A 27,795-nucleotide genomic window follows, 5' to 3' on the forward strand; every position below is an offset into this window, starting at 1 on the left:
TAAAACCATGTGTTTTTCACTGTTTTGGTTCTCCGGCTTATTAAAAAAAAATTCCGACCGTATGAAAGTGTCCCTGAACTCAGCACCAATCAGAGCAATTCAAAACTACGCGCCTGCGCATTAGAGATCAGAAACTCTTAACCGTCAGTGGTTTGTTGTCAAAATGGCTAATATTTTGCCTTTATTCACGCTAACATTAACTTTATTTTTCGCTGATCTGCTGCAAGGCCGACCACAATCGTATTTTCAGGTAAACTTTTTTGTTTACGTTTCTTCCTCGGAAACGTCACGTGAGAAGTCTCACGTGACGTTTCCATTGGTCTCGCCAGTGTCATCAAATGTAACATCTTTTTGTCAGACGACATTGCCCTCACTTCATCAGTTGAAAATCTCATTCTTATCTGAATTAATTTCTCTTCTCTAGGTTTACTCTGACATAAAGTGGTGTAAAATATTACACATTATGTTTTTTTCACTTTGTTAATTACCTCTCCTGGCCATGAAAAAGTGACGACCTACTAGACTTCCTCGCAAAAGCTGTTCTAGATCTGAAGCTAGAAAACCAAATTACCTAATTGCAATTGTCCGACATTTAAAGCAGGTGATAACATTGTTAACATTCAAGTAGTAATCTATACCAACTTCCCTGTCATAAAAGGATGGAATAAAATTGTTTGCAAACACTAAAAACCTTGAAAGTGTTAAAAGGTGTCAATTTTTACTGGATGTGTAATTTGCTTTGTAACTGGGTCGCTCTCTGTTGTAGCTTGGTTAAAGAGAGGCTTAAAAAATGTTAATTTCTTTATAGACAAGAAAACATGGATCCAAGACAGGATCAAAGTTTGTACAGAAGTACTTTACCCAGATTGTGGACCACTTCAACTTTAACTCCATGGGAAACCAGACATTCAATCAACGCTACCTAATCACTGGTGAATCCACTAAACATTTCCAAATCTGTGACTCAATAGCAACAGAGTGTGTATCCATTGTGTTATCTGTCTTTCCACTGTAGACGAGTACTGGCAAAAGGGTTTTGGACCTGTGTTCTTCTACACCGGCAATGAGGGAAACATCTGGGAGTTTGCCCTCAACTCTGACTTCATCATGGAATTGGCTGCTCAGCAAGGAGCCCTGGTCATATTTGCTGAACACGTAAGAAAACTTGGGTGGATTTACTTTACGTGGCAGTTATGGAGGCAACAACCAGATCATAAGAAAGTGAGAAATGTTGCTTGAAGGGTAATTTGTAGTATCTGCAGACTTTTGCATCAACCCCTATAGCCTTCAACACTTTAAGCGCACACAAATGCACACAAAGCGGTAATTTGACTGTGCTTGTAAATAGCGCTATTGAATGATAGCTGGCATTTGAAAATAGAAATGGATGAAACAATGCATCATTGCTTTCCATTTTCCAGAATATACTAAGTCTGTGTGTGTGGTATTCCAGGATTCTGAATGAAGTAGTTTTGGGTCAGTGTTGTCCTCTACAACCACATATAAAGTTCTATGAAAAACTTAAACCTAAATGTAGTTTTTCAGTTTAATGGAAGTATTTCACCAGCACTGACACCTCTCCATCCTGTCACAGAGATACTACGGCAGTTCTTTGCCATTTGGCAACAAGTCCTTCAGCATCCCTCAGATCGGGCTGCTGACAGTGGAGCAGGCGCTTGCTGACTATGCTGTCATGATCACAGAGCTGAAGCAGCAGCTGGATGCCTCACACTGTCCTGTCATTGTGTTCGGAGGCAGGTACGATTATCCCCCCTCCCCCCACAGAAATCAGTCAGTCACACTTAATTCATACTCCTGATACTCCTAATTGATGAATAACCCTCACTCAATTACAGGAAAGACTTCACGATCAAAACAATCATAATGCTTCTGAAGTTCAAAATAATGTGCTAACAGAAATTCAGTGTTCTATTCCTTTTTGCCACAGTGTATCATTTTCCTCCATCTAACCCTATTCCCTGCATCCTCTTCTGTCACACTAATTTCATGTCCGCCTTCACTACATCTATAGCTTACAGCAATTTAATGAATGACTTTATGACAATATTCCACAGAAATTAAAATGAAATGATTAACAAACTAGTCAATAAAACACAAACATACTCGAATAAACATAGCCGATGGAATACATCTATATTTATATTTCAAAATTAGTATTTGTATTTGTATTTATTAGTAGTATTGTTTGGAATTTTGTGTTTGGATTATCACCAAGTGGTGTTTTGCGAAGGTGTAAACATTTAAATTGAAGAAACTGAATCACTGCTTTCACCCTTGTTAGAAGTGTCACGTTACAATGAAGTCCAATTTGTCAGAATTCACCAATTTGAGAGACACAGCTGTGTCACGATGTGATTTCCCCCCTCCTGCAGTTACGGTGGGATGCTATCGGTCTACATGAGGTTAAAATATCCCAATGTGGTTGCTGGAGCTCTTGCATCCAGCGCCCCAATCCTTTCCACTGCTAACTTGGGAGACCCGCGGCAGTTCTTCAGAGATGTGACAGCCGTAAGCCCGTGCCCATACCTCTCGAATGCTTCAGGGAACAGGTTAATACACAAAATAAATTACTTGTGTGTTTTCCTCAGGACTTTGAGAGTATTGCTCCAGAGTGCAGAGATGCTGTGAGAGGAGCCTTCAGTCAGCTGAAAGACCTGGCCAAACGCCAAGGTCAGTATCAGCAGGAAACGCCATCTTCATTCTGTGTGAAGAAATAAAAACACACACACATTGGACTCCAGTATCTAATCTGCAGCTAGAACTCCGGCAGATTGTAACTTCCAAGTGGTCTGCCAGCTGGGATGGCTGAAAACTTTAAATAACAATGAAATGTTTCACTTTCTTAAATTCTTATATGTGCAAGTTTGTTGGCTATGTATTCAAAAGATGAGACAATCCGATAGAGTCGAAAATTTTACAAAGTGTATTTTAAACCATATCTCAAAACAAAACAAAAGGCTGATAAAAATCCTTGAGCCTTTATTTAATGATCAAATTATTTGTTAAGATTTCATTTTATCTCTTAGGCTGAGATCAAATGCACAATGTGTTGCTTAATATGGGGAAAAACATTTCTTGTTTACTAAAAAAAAAAAGTTAATCAACATAAATCCTATCAAAAATGAGCAGGAATTAACACAAATGTGAAAATGAAACCTGCAAATGAACCAGTAATTTGTTGCCATTTGCAAGATAGTCAAAGTCTTTTTGAGAACCCAGTCTGATATTCGGCTCCATTGAAGTCTGTTATAAAAACACGTCATGGTAATATGTTCATGATCTCGTCTTCAAACTCCAGATTATAGTCGAATCCAGTCTGAGCTCTGGCTGTGTAAACCCCCCGAGTCTGATCAGGACATCCACCAGCTGAATGGCCTGCTAAGGAACGCCTTCACTCTCATGGCCATGTTAGATTATCCCTACAGTACTCACTTCATGGGCAACATGCCTGCCAACCCTGTCAAGGTACACACTCGGTCACCTATGCACACAGCTTTTGATCACATCTGTCGGCTAACACGGCAGCTGAACCAGTGTTGTACTTACATTAAGGGGCTGCTATTTCTGCTCATTTTTTGTCACCAGTTTCACATAAGTGACTGAATTTAAACTTGGGTTGAACTTTTCTTGAACTCCTAATTAATTCAAACGGATAAGATGTGGAACCTCTGTTCAAAACATCGCTACTTCTGGTTAAAGGAGGTTTTAATGTTTGTTGACGCTCGGTTTCATGTGAATATTTTGCAGGTGGCTTGTGAGACCATGCTGAAGAGCTCTGACCTGTTGGCTAACCTCAGGAATACGGCAGGTAACGCAAAAGTAACAACTCAATTGCAATCCTTAGATATCTGAGTTACACTGAGGGTCAGACAGACCAGCGAGAAATTTAGTCACGAAAGAGAGTTCAAAAAGCAGAAGATTCTGGCGGGATGCTCTCTCTTCAGCAGACACTAGATGGTGGTGTGTGGCTTCATTTCCTAGTTTCATCCATGACTTAATCATTGGTGCCATAGGAGCTTTATGGATCGGCATTTACAGAAGCATCAAGAGGAATTGCAGAGATAAAAATGGAGGCTGTTTCCTCAGCAAACAGGGAAATGGTGTAATATTACTATACATGTGTATGAGTAGCAACTGACAATGATTAATTCGAAACCAAACCCTTTCCCCCCAATCACATTCCCAAATTTTTTCTGTATTCTTAACATTACAACAAAATGTTAAGAATGTTTGCTTACGATTTTCAGGTGTTTTTAAGAAACAATTCAATTGGGAAAAAGTCGTTTCTCCAAATCTATCATTGTAGATTGGTGTATTGTGTAATACATCAATATAAGGTTCAGAGAACCCTGCTTGCACAGTTCTGGAAAGGTGTGTGTGTGTGCGTTTTCATGTGCCTGTGACCCTTCAGCCATTGTGTACAACTCCACCGGCCAGCTGAGCTGCCTTGACCTGTACAGTCTATACGTGGAGTGCGCCGACCCCACCGGCTGCGGCCTGGGCTTCGACAGCATGGCGTGGGACTATCAGGTAAACCATAACACCATAACTCAGGCTCACTTTCAAGGAAATCCAACCAACAGAAGATACAGACTTCATTTGTATCAAGTGATTATATAAACATGACAGCATTTCACTGAAGAATGCACTAACACCTACAGTTATTATTAAATCAGCCACATTGCACAAGTCTGGTCAAGGGGCCTCAAATTCCTTAATGTTGGCCATTTTGCAGTGACACAAATCAGCAGAGCGTGGTTTCACCAAACTGCAGTCCTTAAAGGACCTAGAGAAAGAAAAAAAAAAAAAAAAAAAAAACTTTATAAAGGCTTTTAAGTGGACTGTCGAACATTTACAGTTTCTAAAAAGCACTTGTTAATAGTTTACAAGTGAACATGGATATGAATCTTTGAACAAATATAAACACTGATAAAAAGCCTTAATAGGACTTTGTGACCTATTTACTGCTTGTACCTTAAGTGTTACTAAAAAGAAATTTCAACTGCACAATAAATAGTTGGTTTGTGTTTCCCCCAATTTTTTTTTTTTTAAGTGTCCACTGAGATTGATGGCAGATATACAAACAATATTATTACTTTTTGGTGATTGGCCTATGAAAAAATATGGGTGAATACAAAATTGAAGTGTTTTTTCCTTTACTGGTATTCGAGAGTAGGGTACTCAGTCTCAAGAAAAAAAAAAAAAGTTTTATGCAAGCTTACCTATGTTTTGTTGATTTTTTTTTGTTTTGAAAAGGGGAAAAAATTGCATTCACAAATAATTACAAATGTACAAATGCACAGTTGATAAAAAAAAAAAATCCTTAGACAAGAAACTTGTTTCAGAAATCTGTGTGACTCATTCCAAATCAGATTATTAATCATGAATGCATTGATACACGCTACTTTAGGGGATTATCTCAATCCACTGGAATCAATGAGAAATCAGTAATAAATTCTGTTGCAGGAAGGGCACAAATCTTATTTTAATGTTAGAACATGCAACTTGAATACCTTTTGAACTTGTAGCTTTTGAACTTGAAGCTAAGGATCCTGCTCGTGTGTTTGCATGTGTAGCATAAAATCTGCCTCCCTGTTCCTACAGGCATGCACTGAGATCAATCTGTGCTATGAGAGCAACAACGTCACAGATATGTTTCCAGCCATGGCGTTCACTGAAAAAGATCGTGAGCTGTACTGCCATAAACGCTGGGCCGTGACCCCGCGACCTCACTGGCTCCAGCTGCAATTCTGGGGGGATGGTAAGTAACACTCTTCTAAAATCCAAACCAAGCAAGTCAACTAAACTTGCTTCTGGCTAGAGTCATTTCTGAAAATCCAATTTTTAACTGCGGTTGCCACTGAATTATCTGAAAATCACTAATGGGGCAACCTCAGCAAAATGATCCAGGTTCAAAGTTTTCAATATGTTGACCAATAAGTTTTGACTTCATTTGGGAGCAACAAAGTAGATAAACAGACTAATATTTTACAAAGACCAGACATTTACCAAACAGCGCCAGCACAAACAACCTATTACAAGTCAGTGTATATTTTTAATTCAGCTTATAAAATATCACAAGTGATATATTTGTTGTTCTTTTCCCAATTATGCAACAGGGTACAGAAATGATTTAGTAGTTATATTTTGATTTTGTGTGACTGTGATTGCGTTCAGCACTCACCACTGCCAGCAATATCATCTTCTCCAACGGAGATCTGGACCCCTGGGCCAACGGAGGGGTAAGAGCTACAGATAAATAAATACTGAGTGAGTGTGTCAACCAGTTAATCAGCTGTGTGTTTAGGTGCGTACGTCCCTCAGCCCATCACTGATCGCGCTCAACATCTCTGGAGGCGCCCATCATCTGGATCTGAGGTGAAACACACTCTAAACCTCGATTTTTGTTCATGTGCAAAGTTTCACAGAATGATCACATGGGTTTACCGCTGCTCCTGCAGGGGGGCCAATGAAGCTGATCCAGAGTCGGTGATCTTCGCCAGGGAGACTGAGGCCAAGCTCATCGCACAGTGGGTGAAGATGGAGAGGGCCAAGGGCCCGTGGTCGCCTTAGTGATCCGGTTTCTGCCTGGAAAGAGACATCTCAACCTATCTTCACACCTACATTTCTCAAAGTGCTGTTTTAATCTGCACACCTAAGAGTTGCAAAAACTTACTCGCAATTTTGAAAAACCACTGTAAGAGAGTTCAGTTAATCCAGCAGTAAGGTATTAGGTACAGGCACAGGTGCCAGAATCATACCAGCGAGGACTTAATAAGAGTTGAATCGGTTTCAAAAACGGCAGAATCACCATATGACGGTATAAAGTATTTTGTATTTTTTTTGCATTAACAGCTTTTGATAGAATCTGGTTTCAGCTCAGATACTGAGAAGACGATGCACGTTTAATTCACTGAGCTGTGCAAATGTCAGCACTCAGGTTGAAACTGAGGGTCATTCATGACTTCTATTTTGATTTCTTTGAAAATCAATGTTTCGTTGCTTCTTTTGTTTCATTATTTCAAATGATCAAGCAAAATGTTCAATAAAATCTCTTTATTTTTACAAAAATTAACAGTTTGTTGTATACCAGGTGACAAATGACAGATCTAAACATTTGGGGAAATGAGTCAGGTCCAAATATATCTGAACACTGAAAATTTTAGCTATTTCCAATACATTCAAAATTGCCCTATAACCAATATGATCTTCAAGTGCAAAGTCTCAGCCTTGATTTGAAGGGTTGAACAAAAATATCCAAAAATATGAAACGGTCTATAACCATTTCTCCACAAATATTCATTTTTAATGCTTACTATATTGTTTACCGAAGTCTGGAACATGGACATCGCCATGCGCTGGGTTTCCCCCTCAGTGATTCTCTGTCAGGTCCTGACTGCAGCTGTCTTTACTTGTTTCTTGTTTGTGTCTCTGCATGAAATGCGTGCTCGAAGGTCGAGCATGATCGACTGCTTCGCGTTGTCCAATCAACTTCGCTGCATCTGAGCAGAATGCAAGTCCCTTTAACAATTCAGAATTCATTTGGTTTCTTCTGTCACATCAGTAAACACCAGCGACCCATTGCCACTCATGAAGCCGGTCCAAGCCTTTTTCCCATTATTGTGGCGTGCGCTCAACTACCCTAAGAACCCTGTTTGTGAACAGGGCTGACCTCTTTAGGTGTATTTTATTAAAGTCCAATCTCTAGTTCGGAGGCTGACTCATGGTTTGCACTTGGCGGTAAACCATCTATTTGCCCTCAAAACTTCCCTTATTGTAGATATTGATACACCCTCATCCTGGAGTGTTTTCATTACTGAAGTTGTTGTGAAGAGGCTCTTCTTCACTACGTAAAGGCTCCTTCGGTCATCGACAACTGCTGTCTTCCCATGACATCCAGATTGACTGAACATCCAATTGTTGATGCAACAATGAGGGAAAGGCCAACGCAGCCAATGAAATAGCTTCTGAGTCACCTGTCCAATTACCTTTGGTTCCTTGCAAGAGAGGTGGCTATGTATGAGAGAGATGTAAATCCTAAACTTTTAGTCTAATTTGGATGGGAATACCAGGATATTGTAGATGAGACTCTGCACTTTAAGCTAATATTGATTACATAATTGCATCTTGAATGTTTTGGTGAACAGCTAAAACAACAACCTGTCCAAATATATTTGGATCTGACTGTGGAAACAAAGGAAAGAAAACATCCAGCCATCCAGCCACCTCCCCTGGCCACAGCAAGCCCTTAACACATGACCCATTTTAAAAATGTAAATTGCGCAGAATGGCAGTGGGACTATTTGACAATGAAAAAGCCACAGCGGGTGCAGAGTGCATCTGTGGATTTTTCGTGAAAAAAAAAAAAAAAAAAAAAATCTAATCAGTGATTATAACCTGTCATTGTGGTGTCAGATCGCAGAACAGGACGTTTCAGCACAAACACCTGCAAGAAAACCAAACACTTCTTAAGTGTGAAGTGATTCCAAAAGAAAAACAAAGAACATCCATTTTGGTTGAACGGTTGGTTTTCCTCAATGAGTGTTCTGGAGGCGGCAAGTAGTGGAACTGACAGATTCTAGTATTTGACAGGACAAGCATGGCAGTGATACACAGTAATACACCTGCAATTGCACATTTAGGACTTCTATTCCACAAAAGTACTTACAGACACAAGTCTGAAAATCAAATCCAGTTCCGCTCCTGGCGGCTCTCGGGACACGCCTACGTTTTTACAAAGTCGGACCTCTTTTGTGTCCCCGTCTGTGCGGCCCGACGGGAAGATGCAACTAAAATAGAAATGCCCTCTCCGAAAATACATCCTCAAAAGCCACGCCGGTATTTGCCTACATCAAAAGCTCTGGAAATGATCCACCGTGTTTATTTTCTTCACATCAAGAGAAAGCCTGTCGAGGTTTTTCAACCCTCTGAGGCTCAGAGCCCGGCAGCAGGGCTGAAAGGCAGTGGTTTCTTTATGTGTGTGAAACAAAACTGACAAAATGACAACTATTGTGAAATCAAACGTCAAATGTTCACTTTTTCATCCGGCCCTTGAGGGGAATCAAGTGATCAAAAAGAAACCTAGGGTTTGACATTTTTTACCCGAATCACAAGTAAGACATAAAGTTCAATAAAAAAAAAAATGACCATGATGGAATGAAGCGATTTAAAACACATTGTTCGTAGAGACTGTAAACAAGTGTCACAAGTTCATGTCAAAATGTTATCTTTTTTTTTCTCTGGCAGTATGATGAGAAGAGAAGGGTTGGACGTAAAGATTCCCACATTCCTGTATATATTTAAAAAGAAATATTATCCTGTCATTTGCTATCTGTTGTCAAGAAGCGACATTCAGAGGACACATTAATATTTATCTCAGTATCAGCCCGCTGTTTCGAAAAATCGCATCTAAACTGAATGCGTCTCCAGCTTGAGAACTTAAAATTCCACAGTTTGAGGTTCCTGAACGCAGCATTGCGACCCCCCCCCCCAAAAAAAAAAAAATTGTCTGAATATTACACATTGACAAATTACAAATTCAAAAAAAATACATTTCTTTTCTGAAAACCATGCTTTTTTTAGGCATTTTCTTGGTAAATTTTCAGCCAGTGTCTCATATCTTAAATTTTGATACCATGACTTTAACATTAAGACAGTAATTTTACTGGATATGCTGCCCGGACCCCCCCCCCCCCCTCCCCCGTGCCTTGGCATGACTCTGCTACTTCTAACATCGAGGTAAAGGACTTTCATGTGGAAACAAATCAGCTCTGAATCAGTAAATGTGTTGAGGGAAAAAAAAAAAAAAAGACTCTGCTGATTATTGGCTTGTTTTCGGAGAAAGAGACCGAGGCGAGCCTGAGGTGGCAGGATTTGTCCACTCTGTGAGCCGGAGACACCGGGTGGACCAACAGATTGAAAGTCAGCAATGCGCGTGCGTGACAGAACGACGGACACGAATCCACGAAGATAAGCGGCTAATCTTTGAATCCACTTCCAAAAGGCACAAGTGAGACGTGATGGAATGACACCGGTTAAAAAAAAAAAAAAAAACAGACGTACTGAATTTGTTACAAAGCAAGTAACAGCAGGGCGGATTGTAAACAATGGTATTTACAGGGAAGAGGCGTAAATAATGCCAGATGGCAGGTGTTGTGTCTCGACACACACACACACACACACACACACATACCCGAGCGTGGTGCGACCGAGCAGAACTGCAAATGACGGGGACGGGGAAAAGGTACTTCGGTTGAAAAATGGCAACCGCTCAACGTACGAAGGAGGTTCTCCCAGAGAAACCAGTCCAATCATCCCGGTTATTTCAGTAATGCGTGGAAGGGTTCGCTGCATTGCCTCGGCGTCCCACTCAATATGGACAGATACAGAAGTGTTGCGAGGGTTTTGGTAGCTCAGAAAAAAATTAAATTAAAAATGAAGACCAACTGTTGTTTGTAGCAGAGGGAGTGTAACTCCTTCCCCCGCCCCCCTTGGGGGACGAGATGCACACAGGAAAGAAATGGGGCGCCAAACATAAGCAGACAGCGGAGAGGCTGAGCTGAGGCTTCTGTGCTCACCTGCGTTTTGTAACGTGCACCGGAGAACAGCGGAGCGACCAGGAGACGCGAGCTGGTGGCAGACCGGAGGGGCGACGTGCCGAGCTCGCGGCGGAGGGGCAGGTTCCTAAGTGTGTTGCATGCGACGAGCACCATGAGAGGACAGACTCCTGGCCAATAAATACAACAGTTTTCAGTGTTTGCTGACATTAGTACATTTCATTTCTCACAAAAAAAAACACAGGTCCCAAAGAGGTTGGACCCAGGGATGCAAAGATCCTCCACGAATCTTTGAAACTCAATAAAAGAGGGGAGAATATACTGCTCAAAAAAATAAAGGGAACACTTGAACAACATAATGTAACTCCAAGTCAATCACACTTCTGTGAAATCATAGTGTCCACTCAGGAAGCAACACAGATTCATTTTGACTTGTTTTAAGGACATTACATCAAAGTTGGATCAGCCTGGAGTTTGTTTTTACACTTTAATTTTGAGTGTGATTCCTAATCAGACCTCCATGGGTTGATACAATTGATTTGCATCAATCATTTTTGTGTGATTTTGTTGTCAGCACATTCAACTGTGTAAAGAGCAAAGTATTTCATAAGAATATTTCATTCATTTAGATCTAGGATGTGTTTTTTAAGTGTTCCCTTTATTTTTTTGGAGCAGTGTAGAAGGAATGGCTTTTTATCATATTCCTGCTGAAGGTCTCCTCCTCGCACGCACCTGAAGAAGTATTAAGGTTGGTTTCCGCGCTTTGGACGAGTTCGAGTGCCGGGATCCGGTTACAAACCATTATCCCCAAACACAACATGGCAGCAGGAAACAAAACGCAGCTTGCCCGCCCTGGATTTCAACATTTGCAGGCTAAACTCCCCACGGAAGCCTCTGTACCGCACGTGGGCGGACACCGGCGTCCGGAATGGCTTCGAACGAATCGATTCATGTGTTAACACAGCTGAGGAAAAAAAAAAAAAAAAAAAAGGACAATTAATAAATAAAAAAAAAACTAAGAGATCACACATCTCTTTAACGGTTTGCTTGACTTTTCCTCTGTGGCAATTAAGACTTTCCATGCCCCGGACATGGCAGCACTGCATCTTCCAGTCTTTCCTCAAAGAAATGTTCTGGCACATTCAAAGTCTTTTGTCCCCCGAAAAAACAGCTGAAGGACGCTCTTAACAAAACAATATCGGCGTCAGCGGGTGGGGGTTGATTTGAGATTGGGTTTCTTTTCCAAGTCAATCTCCTTTTGGGTGGTTTCCCCACCCCTGAAAGAAAAAAAAAAAAAAAAAAAAATTGGAGATTCTGGAGTTTTTCAGGAAAACTAGGGAAAAAGAACTGAATTGAGGGCACGGCGAGGGTTGTTCCCCATCATCATCTTGCAGGATCGGGGGGGGGTTGATCCTGGTTGAAGGCAAAACCCTGAGTTGACGGTGGTGCTCATTGAGTGTGTGTGTGTGTGTGTGTGTGTGTGTTTGCGTTAGGCAGCAGAGGGCCATATGGGCAACGGATGAGCTTCAGTGTTGAAGACGTATTGGTCGAGACGGATAGCGTCGGTGTCGTCCGAGAAGAGCAGATACAAATACTTCAGGGTTTCGCCGAGGAAGAAGCTCTCCATCTTGTCTCGGGGACTCGGGTATTCCGGGTCCCGGACGTTGTTGATGGAGGTGTAACCGCCGGAGGAGACCTGAGGGAGAACACATGAGGGGTCGCTTACTGCACGCACTATCACGGCATTTTCTGCAGACGGAGTGTCGTGAAGACGACGCTCCTCTTCTTTTTTCTTTTCTTTGCCCTTCGGGGTCGCCGTGGCGAATCAACCTTCTCCGTCTAACCTTATTCTCCGTATCCTCCTCTCTCACGCCAGCTAACTTCATATCCTCTCTCACTACATCCATGAATCCTCTCTTTGGTCTTCCTCTAGACCAGGAGTGGGCAATAACTCGCGGCGGGCCAACTCGGTATCATGTAAATTAAACAAAATTAAAATTACGTTTTAAATATTTAATTTTTTGGGGCATTTTATTTCACCTTTAAAATAATTTATGATCATATAAATGTACTGACATTATAAGATAAGATAAGAACAACTTTATTAATCCTGAAGGAAATTGTTGTGCCAGAGTTACAGAAAATATAACAGTAATGAATAATAAAAAGAAAAAGGCAGAATTAGAAATAAAAATAAACTATAAACTATAAAATGTTATTTTGTATGTGATCATCCATACAAAATTAAACAAAAGGAAAAAATCAGAGGAGTTTCTAAATTCAATATTTTTTGGAAATACTTATTAAAATCTTCTTCTTTCGGCTTTTCCCTTCAGGGGCCGCCACAGCGAATCAACTTTCTCCATCTAACCCTATTCTCTGTATCCTCCTCTCTCACACCAACTAACTTCATATCCTTGAAAATACTTATTAAAATATGCACAGAAAATAATTTGGCGGGCCGGAAAAAAAAAAAGCAAAACGAGCCGGATGTAGCTCGCGGGCCGTAAAATGCGCAGGTCTCCTCTAGACCTGCTGTCTGGCAGCTCCAATTCCAGCATCCGTCAACCAATATATTCACCAACAAACCTCTGTACATGACCGAACCGTCTCAGTCTGGCTTCTCTGACCTTCTTCCCAAAACATCTAGCATGTGCTTTCCTTCTAATGGACTCATTCCCTGATCCTATCCATCCTCGTCACTCCCGAATAGAACCTCGGCATCTTCTTGCATCGCTGGTTTTACCGACCTTGGTGTACTTGTTGAAGTTCTGGAGGATCTCCCAGCCCCACCTCTGGTACTTGCGGTCTTTGGTGAACCTGTACAGGTAGAAGAGGCTCTCCACGGTCTCTGGGCGCAGGAGGTTGTGTCTGTCGGCCAGCTGCGACGGGAGACATCCTCGACCGATCAGCCAAAGTCACGAGCGTCGCCTCTCCCCCCCCATTACCGCGGCGGCGCTCACCTTCACGTCGATGTCTCTCGTGCTGCCCGGGTGCGTGTTGAAGTGAACGATCTCCGGGCTGAGGCCCGTCTCCATGTGCACGTACATCTGGTAGCACGTCTCCATGAGCTCCTCGGCCAGGGTCATGTGGTCATCGGGTAGGCCGTTGTGGGCGCCGAGAGCCAGAGTCCCGGGCAGGAAGCACACCAGGTGGTCCTGGAGGGCCGGGAAAGGGAAAGACGGATGTGAAAACACTCATCCGGATTGTCTCTTTCCTCCTCCTTTGTCACTTGAAGTAAATCTAATACGGTTGTTTGTTAGTTTAAACAGATACTGTCATTTACTGTCGGAACTTAAAATTGTGACTAAACTGTGCTTTGACTTGTCGTCTGGCCTCTGCCTGAGTGTTCATATGTGAATCCATGATTCTATATTCAAGGTTTATGCGTTTGCGATGAGACAGATCAGGGCGACGGACCATTTTGGGGCTGAACTGTCCATGCGAGAGCTCCCCGATGAAGGTGAGACCGCTGGGGACGGACTTCTGCACCAGGTTCTTCTTCACCCCCTCTATCGCCTGCAAGTAGTCCTCGAGGTACCTGAGAGGACACGAACACAGAGACAAAAAAAAAAAAGCCTTTTTTTTTTTTTCCATATTCTTGAGTTACCCAAACGCAGCACCCTGAGACTGATCCGTGTCCGCGGATCACGCGAACGCTGGCACCGTATATCCCTGATACTCACTGGCTCTCCGTCTTGCCCCCTTGGATCCACTGTTTCAGCAGGTACTCGTAGTAGCTGTCGGCTCGGGCTCCCAGAGTGTAGATGCCCTGGTGGGTGAACTGTCCGCTGTTGGTGTTGATGAACATGGGCACCAGGCCGTCGAGCTTCCCGTCCAGCTTGTGGACCTGGTTTAGAACCTCAACCACGGCGGCCTGAAATGAAACGATTCCACCGCTGCTTGTGTCACTGCTTTAACTATTGATTATGTCAACATAACAATCCCTTAGATAGAAGTACAATGGAACCTTGACATAGGAGGGCCCCAACTTATGAGTTTCAAAAGATACGAGCGGTCGCTCGGTGGATTTTTTTGCTTTGCGATACGAGCCAAAATCAGAGTTAGAGCAGTCAGACTGTGCCTGCGAAAAATCACCAAAAAACATGAGCGAGGCGTGCGTGTTGTTGATTTATCCATGAAGAGATGGAGAGGATCTGTGGAAAAGGCACGACACATTTAAGGGGATTTGGAGTCTTTCAAAACCAGTCGTTGATGCTTTGATCATTTCAAAAAGAGGACTGGCATTCTCTCCGCTGCTAAATTTGGTTTAGCAATAAAGTGTAGCATAATGCCCAAGTTAAATTTAGCAATGCGTTGTAGCATTACATATGTCAATGTAAGTCAAGTGATACAGCATGAAATTTAAAACTCCCTCTCTCCTCGCTGCCTATATCTCAAGGACTCCTAAGGTAACACTTAATAAAACCAGCTGATTTCTTTCCAATCTGTTAAATTATGTTCTATTTTTTTATTATACATTATTTGTTATGTATAAAGTACATTTTCCTCATTAAATACACAAAAAAAAATGGGGGGCGGGAACAGATTAATAGCGTTTCAATTCATTTTAATTGGGAAATTCAATTTTATATACCAAAATGAGCCACGTGCTCTGTCAAAGAAAGAAATAAACTCTTTTCTAGAAGTATTAATGTATTCAATATCTCAGTAAACACTGAATATTCCATCTGCTGGTAGATGAGGGGCCAAGCTGAGAAGCGAGAGGACTCGTGGAAATCTGTTGGACAAACCTGTTGCCAGAGACCAGACGGAGATGTTCACGGATGTAGAATGAAGGATTATTGACGACATATAAATAAGCGTGTAAGGTCACGTTCAAAACTAAGTGATTGATTTGAAAGTCTTGTTTTTACAGCGGTTTTTAAGAACATTTGTGGGAGCAAAGCGACTGGTTTCTAAGACGCCGATCAAGTCATTGATTGTAAAAACAAAAAAATAAAGAAGGGAGAAACCTGTTTGGACAAATACCTTATAGAAAAGCATCTCTTTCTACCTCTGTTTTCAAGGTTTTTAAGGTTTTCCTTCAATCGGTGGGAAACTTGTTCACGGTTGACTGGTTGCCGTCATGGCAACAAGCGAAAAAATTCCATCCCCTTTAACTACAACGGTGAATCTTTTTCTGATTATCAATGGGATGAAGCTCTTCCAAAGAGAGAGCGGAGGCTCACCTGAAACCGGGGATCCTCGGTCAGGCGGCTGAGCTCCCTGAACTCCAGCTGGATGCTCGTCACCTCGGCAACGGTGCTGTCGGAGGTCCAGCGTGGCGGGTGGGCCGTGCCCTTCCCGATGTTCACGTCGGAGTAAGGGATCTTGGACGGGGTGTTGAAGGCTGGCATCAGCCTGTTTCCGATGTCCGTCTGCGGGGGGAACAACGTTTTTTTTTTTTTTAAAAGAGGACGGGTGGCTTTACTGAGCTCGAGCTACAGAAAAACAAACTCACAGCTTTGTCCAGGAACAGCGCGTCTCCGGTCAGGTGGTAGGTGCTCAGCAGACCCCCCAGGATGCGGATGGTGGTCTCGAACAGGTTGACGTCGACATTCTTGCTGAACGTGAGCTCTGTGGCCACCCAGCTCCTCGCCTCATCAAACTCTGTCTCACAGTGGGACAGTTTCCATCAGCCATTCAGCTCCGGAGACTCCAAACGCATTTTATGGATTAATCTCGAACAATTAATTAATCCTTAATTAATCTTAATTAATTAAGGATTAATCTCCTTCTTTAATGTCAATTAAAAAGGTAACGTTTCCCCTTTTTTATTTTTCCCCTGCCACTTTTCAGCGGATTTCTTGCAGATGCTTTTTAATTATCTTGAATTACTTTCTCCAATTTCCATGTGATTCTCTCAAACTATGGCCTTCATTCCCAAAAAGTTGGGTCGATGTTTAAAATGTAAATAATAATAATAGGAAGCAGTGATATGCAAATCCCATAAAGCCATACTTCAAATAGAACAGAACTTTATGGATTATTGTTAATCGTTATTATTACAAAGAACATACCAGATGTCGAAACTGAGACATTTCACCATTTCATCGAAAATATTGGTTCTTTTTGAGTTTGATGGCATCGAAACACAACACCATCCTCCTCAACGGAAAATTGAAAAGACTGAAGATCCCTCTATTTACAGCTATAATACTATAAAATACACTGCTCAAAAAAATAAAGGGAACACTTAAAAAACACATCCTAGATCTAAATGAATGAAATATTCTTATGAAATACTTTGCTCTTTACACAGTTGAATGTGCTGACAACAAAATCACACAAAAATGATCAATGGAAATCAATTGTATCAACCCATGGAGGTCTGGATTAGGAATCACACTCAAAATTAAAGTGTAAAAACAAACTCCAGGCTGATCCAACTTTGATGTAATGTCCTTAAAACAAGTCAAAATGAATCTGTGTTGCTTCCTGAGTGGACACTATGATTTCACAGAAGTGTGATTGACTTGGAGTTACATTGTGTTGTTCAAGTGTTCCCTTTATTTTTTTGAGCAGTATATTCAGGTAACTCTGCAGGAAAAGTCAAAAGACAAGGTCACAGGTCAAAACAGGATGCTCGTGATCCTTGGGCCCAGAGGCGATGATGCTGCATTAAAAACAGGCACGATTCACTAGTGGACATCAACTTATGGGCTCAGGAACACTTCCAGAAATCTCTGTCTGAGCGCTTAGTTTGCTATGCAATCCACGAATGGAAGTGGAGGCTGTGCCATCCCAAGATGAAGCCTTTAGTGAACACAATCCAGAAAAAACAAAGTCTACTCTGGGCCAAAGCAAAATGGAAAACCGCTCTGGGGTCCCAAGAATCAAAATTTGAAATTCTTTTTAGAGGCCATGGATGCGGTCTAATGCGGAAAGGGAACACCCGGCAGTTCAAAAGCACTAATCTTTCACATGCCTCATCTGCACCTGGGCGGCTTCCACATCTGTGAAGACACCATCAATGCTAAAAGATGCAGAGAGATTTTAAAGCAACATCTGCTCCCGTGCAGATAACGTCTCAATAGGGAAGGCCTTGCTTATTTCATTGAGACAATGCTAAACCACAGACTGCATCCATCACACCGTGGCTTCGCAGGAAAAGACTCTGAGGATAAACCATCCTGCCAGCAGTCCAGACCTTTCGCTTCGCTTGATCTTGCATTTTATATTTTTACATTTTATTTTCCTTGTGAGAAGGGAAACGTTCAGGGTTGTTGTTTTTTGTGGTAAAAAAAAAAAAAAAAAAAAAAAGGAAGCTCTGTCTACCTTCCTTCAGGCCCAGGATCCACATGGTGTCCAGGGAGTCTATGAGTGTCAAGCCCAGGCCGAACCACTCGCTGTAGGACTTGGATACTGGTCTGAGCTCGTCGTGGCCCCAGGCGAAGTCCTTATAGCCCTTCCACGCATGTCTGAAAGCATCTCGCACTGCCTCCTGCCAGGATGCTGACAGAATGCACAAGTGACTCAGTAAAGGCCGCGAAATGTTAAATGACACAAGAGGCCGAGCGAGGGCTGCAGCGCATCGGAAGACATGCCCGGGTTGGACATCTTGGAAACAAAGTCAGAGGCCAGATTGTGAGGGTTTGGACACGTCGGATAGGAGAGAGAGTGAGTATATCAGTAGAAGAGGTGATGGAGATGAAGTCGCGAGGCGGAAGGAAAAGGGGAAGATCAAAGAGGGGATTTGCGGATGTGGTGATGGTAGACGTGGGCGAGGTGGACCCCCAAATTAGGGAGAAGCCAAAAAGAAGTAGAGGAGGAGGAGGAGTTAATCTGAGCGGTCGATGGGAAATAGAGCTGCAGATACCGGCGTCTACTGGTGGTTTGGCTCTACGGTCGGTAGTCGCATCTTCCTTGGGGAGTTCAGTGACTTGGTCTGTGTCGATTACTGCTCCGTGCCAGCTGAAAGTCGACACAGGACATCCGATTATCTAATGTTTTTCACTCAATTTTCTGTTCTGGAGTTCATAGGTGGAATATTCTTCTTTTTTTTTTTTTTTGGTTTTTAAGATACCACCCTGTAGGGCTTCATGAAATGTTTTATACCTGGCTTCTGCATGGAAGGGGCACTTATCTCACCTGATGACTCCCTCCTCTCTCCCTGCTTTCGGGGTGTCAGGTGCTTTGCCATGGATGAGAGTGTCTGATACGTTGTCTTTCTGCTGCACGCGATTTCGGAGGACGGGGGGTCCTCTCTTATTGGATAATTTCCTCTGAAAGTGAAAAATCGGATAAACTGCATTAAAAGAACAAACCAGGGATAGGAGCAAAAATTCTCAAGATGTATCTTCAGTCTATGATACATTTTCAAACTACAGCGGAAATACCACTGTTTGAATTCTGCAAGACATTTGTGTTGACATGTAGTTTATTGTGCCTACTAAGATTCGATGATCATTTTTTTTTCCTCTCCTTCTTGAAATGTCGAGATTTTTTTTTATTTTATTTTTTTTTTGCAATGAGAAATCACTGAAAATGTACAATGTGTTCATCTTCGATGGCTTTCAGAAACAAAAAAAACAATTGTGGTCAAATTTAAACCGACAAGTAAGAGATGTAACTTGAGATCGAGCTCCACAATATTTTCAGAGAAAATAAAAAAACTGAAAAAGAAAGAAAAAAAACTTTAATCACATGATTATTGTTGGAGGAATAATCATGGTTAGCACAATTATTGTCACCAGGGAGGGAAACCATGAGCCCTTTTTTGTTTACACAGTTTTGTAATTAGGAACTTATTAACAGCCCTGCAAAAGAAAACATTTCAAGGCAACTTTACACAAGACAAATAATAATAACAAAAAAGGTTGAGAAGCGTAGCCCGCTTTAGAATTCCCTGGAGCTGCTGTTTTAAACCAAAAATAACACAGTAATCATCTTAAAAAAATCAAAAAATAAATGTTCATAATAACATAAATAAAATTAAAACCACAGCTTACAGAAGAAGCCTGCAGGACAAGAATAAAACTATAGAATACACATTTCCAGATGATTTCTCTTCAGGCCGGGAAATGGCGCAGAAACTTGGCGATGTTTTCATTCTTGGTCTTAGTCCAGGTGAGCATGTCCGCGCCCTCCAAATAACGACTTCCACGCTATTGAACTCAGACTTGCTTGAATATCTTGGCAGGCCTCTGAACATATATGCGAATTGCCTCGCTGACCATATCCATGAATATCAAATTGTGATCATGACAATGAAGCTAAGACCCAGCATCGCTACCTGAACTCTCTGTGAACCTGTGGTGAATAATGGGGACTTTAATTCCACTGGAGGGATTAAATACTTCGGGAGCCAGACCAATATATTTGATAACTGCATTTTTCACCTTGACTCAGCAAACTGGGATGGACGTGTGTCCAGAGGGTGTTGGTACATAATTGATGCGCTTGAAGCTTCAGCACAAACATACTTGGGGTCAGCTCAGTAGACTGGATGTCTTTTTACAGACTACTTCACCCTGGTCATCTTTTAAATTGTCAAAACTGCTAATTTCACCGTTTTTTTTTGTTTTTTTTTTTTGGGATTGCCACACAAACTACAAGCATCCCAGAGTCCCTGCAACACTTGCTTGAGATTTCCCCCGTTTTCCAAGTTAACAACGTCTCAAGAGCCCTGACACAAGAAGAGATCTTACCATGAGTGCTAAAAATACCTGTTAATAGTATTATCTGATCATTCTGAAATACCTAATCTGACTCACAAGCCTCTCATTTTAATAGCCAGATTAAAAAAACAAAAACGTTTTACTATGAACATTGGGTAGTGTTGAACACACGAAACAAGTGACACACTCGAGCGCACTGTGGACCATCATATCGTGAAGTACAAGTCCTCCAGGGGCAAATGAGAAACCATGGATAACCCAAAGGGTATGGGAAAAGCTAAAAGTACGGTACAATGCCTTTAAGTCCAAAATAAGGCTAAGTAAAAACAGCAAAGTGCGCATAGGCTGCTAAGATTGACAGCTTCTTCCTTGATCCCCATCACAGAATGCCCATGTAGCAAGGAATTCAGGCAACGGCAGACTGCAAAGCTGCTCCTCCATCGTGTGACGATGACCCACACCCTCCGATGAAGTGAATGACTGTTTGCTTCTGCTTTGGAATATCCAGCACTGTTTTAGGAAACGCCTGATATAACAGTGCAATATATGTGTGGCTGAGGTCCGTAAGACCCTGAGGAAAATGAACAAATGCAAGGCAGTAGGGCCCGATTACATTCCGGAACGGAGACTCGTGGTGTGACGACCAACTGGCACAGGTTAATACAGACGTCTTCAAACACCTTGCTGGAGCAGGCTGTTGTTCCATCGTGTTTCAAGTCTGCCACCATCATCCCAGTGGCCGAAAAAAAACACACCATCACATGTTTAAATGACTACCACCCTTCTCGGACTTCTATAACACTTCGAACAGCTGTTACAGGACCACATAATCCCCAAAACAGGCCTCAGCATTTAACCAACACCCATTTGCTTACAGGCCAAACTGCTGTTATTTATCTCAGGCTGGCAAACCTGGACAGACCAACCACCTGCCCTCCAGAGAAGGATGCGAAGCAGCTGGTGAACTGGTTCTGTGGCAACCACCTGTCGCTGAATGTCGAGAAAATCAAAGAAATTATCATAGACTTTGGGAGATGATGACAAAGCACTGAAGGTGGCCAACTTCCCGGGGTCACACATAACTGACAGCCTGGACTGGTCACCACACACTTCATAACAGGCTCGGCAACGTCTGCACGTCCTGCACCGAATGAGGAGAACACAACTGTATCCGCCCGCCCTGACCCCCTTCTACAAAACTTACATACAGAGCATGTTAACCAGCTGTATCTCCAACTAATTTGGCCTCTCCGGGACCTCAGACAGGGAGTCACTGCAGAGTGGTATAAGACAGCAGAGAAGACCATCAGAACTACTCGCCCATCTATCCAGTATATTGCAAACCAGTGCTGCCTCATTAGCCCATATAAGACACTCCCCATGGCCCCACCATGGACTTTTGTCTCTGCTGCCAGCTGGAAAGAGGTTTTGTGGCTTCAAGACAAAATGTTGACATCAGTATTTGAACACTGGAGTGTTTTAGTAAACTGCGGTGAAGTGCACATTTTCAGCCTTGAACATATTGATATTTGTTTTCATACATACAATATAGTTTAGTCTCTCCATCAAAGTGCCCTTCCAGTGAAGAATGTTTTTTTCCCTCTCAATAGCCCCTGAATATCTCAGCATCCCAGTGTTGAATGATGGGAGGTGCAGACAACAGCGCGCAATTTTACAATCATCGATCAAGTTGCAGTTTCTCTTTCTGACTTTTCACTGAAATATGCAAGAGTCTTTTTAAGCAAAGCGCCCATCGACCCCCTGATGGCCTTCGCGGACAAACGTAAGAATAACAAACCTGGGAGGGCTGTTCTGGAGGCAGAGTTTGGCCTTGTTTGATCGGCTTCTGTGGCACATGTGGGAAGGCTGGGTCTTTACCTGGGAGCTCTTCTAAAACACACGCACACACACAAACACAGACACACACACAATGAAATTACCAGATGATGTGATGACAGCTTGGGCTTCTGTAAAACTACAGCCCAGTGTTCTTCAATCATAACAATGTAGAGCAGAGCTTTTTTTTTTTTTCTGTTCAATATTATTTGTTGTTTCCTCTTTTTTTCTTATGGAGAATGTTCATGTTCTGCTGCTAAAATGTGGAAAATTTCTGGTTCAGTGCTTTGTGACTTATTCTGGTGCTGGCTTAAAAACAAATAAATAAAAATATCCGTAAGTATATAAACACACACACACACACGCACGTGCGCACACAGATGCACATGCACACGCACACACATATAGATATTTGACAGCACCCCCAAAAAAACAATAATTGCTAGCTAAATATAGCAGACTAATTAATCTGATATGGGAATCATTTATTGGCGCTTGAAATGAGGACTGCTGTCTGAGCTTTTTATGGTTTAATCCAGAGAGAAAGTGGCACATGTTGGTATCTCGTGACTTTGTTTACAGAGGAAAACCACAAGACTGTACCAAGCCCATGGTAAAGTGAGCATAAACCTAAATCCACAATAAGAAGAAAAGGAACCTGGTGGCATCCTGGTGATTCACACGGACACACACAGGGTGCCTTACCTTCGAGGCCTCCGGAAACAGCAGGATAGGTGACAATCCCGCATATGAACATTAAGACAAGGGCAAAGATAATGAGGCTGCGCTGCAACCTGGACAGCTGCTTCCATTTCTGTGAAACACAAGAGGGGACAGCAGATGGAGTCGAGCTGAAGGCCGTTTAGTGAGACGGGAAAACAGTTCAATACAGACTTGTGCAGAAGAGAGCAGACAGAAGTACAGGGAGATACCGCATAAGGAAGCAAAAGCAAAACAAAGGACATATGATGACTTGTATGCTTCGTTGGACAGTAAGGAGGGAGAGAACGATCTATACAGGTTGGCAAAACAGAGCGATAAAGATGGACAGGAAAACAGGTCCGGGTGATTAATGATAGAGAGGGAAATGTATTGACAGATGCTAGAAGACTGATGGGAAGATGGAAAGAGTACTTTAAAGAGGTGATGAATAAGGAAATTGAAAGAGAGGCAAGGGTAGAAGGGGTGACTATTTTAGACCCCAAAGTAGCAGATATTAGTAAAAGCGAAGTTAGGAAGGCATTGAAGAGGATGGAGAGTGGAAAGGCAGTGGGTCCTGATGATATACCTGTGTGGAAGTGTCTAGGAGAGGCAGCTTTAGAGTTTCTGACTAGGTTATTCAGCAGGATCTTAGAGAGTGAGAAGATGCCTGAAGAATGGAGACAAAGTGTGATGGTGCCCATTTTTAAGGATAAGGAGGATGTGCAAAATTGCGGCAACTATAGAGGGATAAAGTTGATGAGCCATACAATGAAGTTATGGGAAAGAGTAGTGGAAACTAGACTGAAAGCAGAAGTCAGCATTTGTGAACAGCAGTATGGCTTCATGCCTACAAAGAGTACTACAGATGCAGGTGTACAAGACAGTGGTTAGACCAGCAATGCTGTATGGCCGAGAAACAGTTACAATGACGAAAAGACAGGAGAGAGGAGGCAGAGCTAAAGGTCACAGAGATGAAGATGCTCAGGAAATTAAAATGTTGGTTCATAATCCAACATTCCACACGTTTACAGACATTACAAAACATGTTGCATTAAAAAAGATTGACACGATCGCACAAGGACAGGTTTGATAGGTGTTTGATATTAATACAGGATATGGCCCTGTGCTATAAAACATATCATTTATCTGAGGTCGTGTAATAATTGTTCGGCCAACAAAAGCGGAACACAAGCGCTTTGTTCGAGGAAGACACCAGAGCAGAGACAGCACGCACTTACCCTCCAGCAGGACTGCCTCCTCAACTGCTTACTGTTGTTATAGCTGCCTCCACCTTGGCCCGGGAAGTTTATGGACACATAGTCCTGAGAGGGTGGGTGCATGTCTGCAGCCCGGCCCTGCAGCAAGGACACATTTGAAAGAAAAGAAATGGAAAACATGAATGCAGGTTTATTTTCTCTTCCTGAATCGCTTTAGTCAAAATTTTGTTATTTCGTGACGTATTCATATCGTAAGTTTGGCGGTGTGATTAGCCATAAGATATTTAAATAGAAGGACTGTTGGTTTTTATGAACTGCCAAATCACTCAAGCCAGAAAGACTAATTCTATTTGATTCATTACACATTTTTAACAACTCAAAGAGGGACTTTGCGTATTGAAGAGCTCTTTAAAATACAAGTTAAATATTGATGTCTTTAACTATCGCGGTAATTTTCATTTTCATTGTTCCTTGGTGGACTGATGTAAAATTCAAAATATATAACCCTACATATTTCACACAGAGTAAAACCCTGGCTGCATTTACAACCAATATGCCAAACTGCATCTTAGTCTCACATTCTATATTGTCCATTAAGTGGCCTTAAATGATTTTCACATTCAACTGAATACAATTACATTATATTCTCCAAAACACTTTTCAGAAAAATGGATAAGGTGAAACTACGGGCTTTGCTTCTGGGGAAAAGTGAGCATCAAACACTAGCTGAGGGACTGAATAGTTCTCACTGGGGCAAACTTTCAATTTCATTAGGAATCAAACCTGCCACACTCAACTTTGTCAAGCATTATTGTAATGGCTTTGTAATTTTTCCACTCATCAAAAGAAATTAAAATAACTGAGGAAACTGGAGGTGTGCATCATAGCAAATTATTTTTAATTGTCTCTGTATAAATAAAATTTGACTTGACTCGCTTTGAGAGGGGAATTGTGTCTCATTTACGTCAGAGTAATGTGTCATGATCTCAAGAAATTGCCTTCTCTTGTGAGCAACTGGTGCATTTAAAAATACGCATCAATGCCAGTCGGGATGCTACTGGGATGCAAGGATTTGGGGGCCAAAGTCTGTTCATATCCTCCCATTTGATTTGGGGGTGGGGATGCATCGGCCCCTGCAGAGGAGCATGACGTTGTCACAGAAGCCACTAGATGCAGTTGCTCTGAAGAGCAGTGACAGCGGATGGAATCACTTTTGAAACTGACCCATGTGTTTCAGTTGATATCGATGGAAAAAGTATTCATGATTCAGACTTCTTCATTTAAGTGACCTTTTTCCAAAATGAGATAGGACTGCTTGAACAGACTCTTTATATTAAAATAGTCTCTCAAATGTGTAGAACATAGAATTTCACCTTGTCCCAACTAACTAGCAGTTTGGACAGTTTGCTGCCCTAGTGCTATGGTGACCAAAAAGCACTACATCTCTGCTGGATGTCAAAAAGATGTGAAAGAGCCTCAATGAGTAAAGCACTGTGTGCATCATCCAGAGATTTTTGCACTTTTGAGCGGCACCCTTCATACATTGCTGGTATTTTTCCCCTCAGTGAAGTTTTCCAACACAGGAACAGCATGGGTCAAGTCCCCCGACAAAAAGTTTCTAAAAGCCTCATCTTCAACGGCAGAGAGGATGTCGGCCCTTTCAGCAAGGATCTTCATAATCCCCACTGCACTTTGGTGAATTGTCTCAGTGAACCAAAAATTAAATCAACTCAGTAGCCAATCCAGATGATGCCTTAATACATGAATCCCAAAGTGTCTTTTTCACATTTAACACAAATGGTCATTTTCGTATTTCAGGTTGCAGTTTTTTTTTTGGTCAGTTTCAATATAATGGATTTCTCAAGAGCAGCTTCGGCAATAGACTTATACAACTCCGAAGTCACGCTGTCATTCCTGCCACCAGACTGGACTACTTATCTGCCCTGGTTAAATCTGCCAGCAGAGACCTGAATTGAGACACTTGCAACATCTCCTGCATCTCTTCATCCACATGTATTAACATTCTTCAGTATATTCTTAATTAATTATTCATCCCATTCTGCATGTGTGCATGCATACATTATCTGATTCTGTTGGTAATTTTTAATCCCCCTCATTCTGTAAATAGAGATTTTAAATTCATATCCATCCTGAATTTATATATTTTCTATCAATCTCATTGTGTGTGTGTGTCTTTATGTGTATAATGCCAATCCTGATGCCATGCTATTGATTTCAGGTTGCTGGTTCCTGGCTGCTATGAAAAATAAATTTTCCCTATAAGATCAATAAAGTATGTCTGTCTGTCTGTCTATCTCTCTTAACCCACTTTAAATGACTAATAATACAATTTGAATATCTAAACATGGATTCATCGATCGATAACATGATTTGAAGTTTTGGAAAACAGTCTTAATCATAACTGTCATCACGGTCTGAGCTATTTGGATGTTGTGTTGCTTCCCGAGAGAAACGGGGTCAGCGGGCCAGGAGTCACTGAGAGGCTTCCCGTTGTTTGCGTCCTAAATCTCTGAATCGGAGTGTTTGAATGAACCGATAAGAGTATCAACGGTTTATTCAACTGTCAAAACACAAAGTGCACGTCGCGACACCTCCGTCTAACCTCAGTGTACAAGCGACGCTTCACTCACTGCAGCCCTGCATGTGTGGGGGTCAGTCACGTGACCACACACACACACACACACACACACACACACACACACACACACACACACACACACACACACACACACACACACACAGGAGTGAATTTACCCATGAAAGTCTACTTTACGATAGAACAGTATCGATATTATCCGGCTAGAATCGAATAATGACGATGGAATTGATACTACCGTTGATTGGATCAATCCTCCCACCCGTGGGGAAACCCCGAGGCGAGGCAACCGACACTCCCCGCCTCAGAGCGACTTGCGGACGGATACGCGACCCGGCTGTGACCGCGGCTTGGTTTCGGGCCTAACACCGTCAAAACCACGCGTGGAAAGTGGAAGCGGATTTCCAGATATACCTGAAGCGCTTGCTCGGTTCGGGTGTTTGCGTGGAGGTTGTTTGCTTTTTTTTTGTTTGTTTTTCAGACCTTACCTTTTGTATGATCCAGGATAAGAAGCAGCCGGAGGACCAGCAAGTCGGCGTATCAACTCTGTTGAGCTCCGGAAACAGCCTCGGAACGTTTCCCCATTGTAAAATCAAATAAATACATAAACAAAACACTTACCCTGAAGTATAGTAAATATTCAACAACAATTTTAACGGTGATATTTCGAAAAATCGAAGCGAAAGGCGTGAGATAAGTCCACTTGTGGAGATGTTGCTCCCCGACGAAAACAAGCGGAACAAGTGCACGGTGCTGCCTTCACGGACTCCCGGAAATATTAAGATTCTTCTTAGAATACAGGAATACATCAAATTATAATCAATTATAATTGAAAGACATGGTAATTTGTTGTTTATTTTGCCCAATTTTATTTATATATTGAAATAACCTAAAATTTGATTAATTTTTGATTATAGAGTGTAATGAATTTTTTTTGGTCAACCCGCTTAAGATTTAATTAGTTGGATGGGAGGGGGGGTGTCACACCAGGATTTATTTTATTTTATTTTTTCAAGCAATTGTATTGATGACAATAAGTCAAAACTATAATGGATTTTTGTGTCCTATCAAACAGATGATACGACTTCTCATGGCATTTATAGGCAAAATGAAAAAAAAAATGTTCTAAAGCAGAAATACAATTTTTATTTCTGTCTTACTATTGCAATTTTAGAATTTCTTCACATAATATATTTTTGATATAAGTCAGTATCTATTCCTTT

General features: G+C 41.9%; 2 protein-coding genes across 5 annotated transcripts; one reads left to right on the forward strand and one right to left on the reverse strand.

The window, feature by feature from the left end:
* Positions 1-133: 133 nt before the first annotated feature.
* On the forward strand, positions 134-9,830 carry dpp7 (dipeptidyl-peptidase 7). The gene is made up of 13 exons (XM_086170060.1): positions 134-250; positions 809-932; positions 1,016-1,155; positions 1,595-1,758; positions 2,394-2,529; positions 2,610-2,691; positions 3,320-3,486; positions 3,769-3,829; positions 4,433-4,551; positions 5,626-5,782; positions 6,199-6,263; positions 6,329-6,399; positions 6,483-9,830. The coding sequence occupies exons 1-13, from the start codon at positions 164-166 to the stop codon at positions 6,592-6,594; spliced, it is 1,485 nt and encodes a 494-aa protein (XP_086026186.1). The 5' UTR covers positions 134-163; the 3' UTR covers positions 6,595-9,830.
* man1b1b (mannosidase, alpha, class 1B, member 1b) lies at positions 7,063-27,291 on the reverse strand. 4 transcript variants are annotated; one of them, XR_015107898.1, is made up of 15 exons: positions 27,061-27,291; positions 23,977-24,093; positions 22,742-22,850; positions 21,999-22,090; positions 18,672-18,805; positions 18,400-18,494; positions 17,859-18,035; positions 16,042-16,190; positions 15,770-15,958; positions 14,264-14,454; positions 13,998-14,118; positions 13,541-13,735; positions 13,328-13,459; positions 11,310-12,273; positions 7,063-10,747 (listed from the first exon to the last, which is right to left on the reverse strand). XR_015107898.1 is itself a non-coding variant. In XM_086170059.1 (14 exons), the coding sequence occupies exons 2-14, from the start codon at positions 24,076-24,078 to the stop codon at positions 12,067-12,069; spliced, it is 1,890 nt and encodes a 629-aa protein (XP_086026185.1). In that variant the 5' UTR covers positions 24,079-24,093; positions 27,061-27,291; the 3' UTR covers positions 7,063-12,066. The 4 variants fall into 4 exon arrangements, 2 of the variants coding, with proteins under 2 accessions (XP_086026185.1, XP_086026184.1); XR_015107899.1 differs by having other exon boundaries at positions 7,063-9,310; positions 10,599-12,273; XM_086170059.1 differs by having other exon boundaries at positions 7,063-12,273; positions 21,999-22,087.
* Positions 27,292-27,795: the final 504 nt, after the last annotated feature.

This window comes from Fistularia commersonii, chromosome 22 (assembly GCF_037954325.1).
Source record: "Fistularia commersonii isolate RoL2024-O1a breed Wild chromosome 22, RoL_Fcom_v1.0, whole genome shotgun sequence".
NCBI classification, from domain to species: domain Eukaryota; kingdom Metazoa; phylum Chordata; class Actinopteri; order Syngnathiformes; family Fistulariidae; genus Fistularia; species Fistularia commersonii.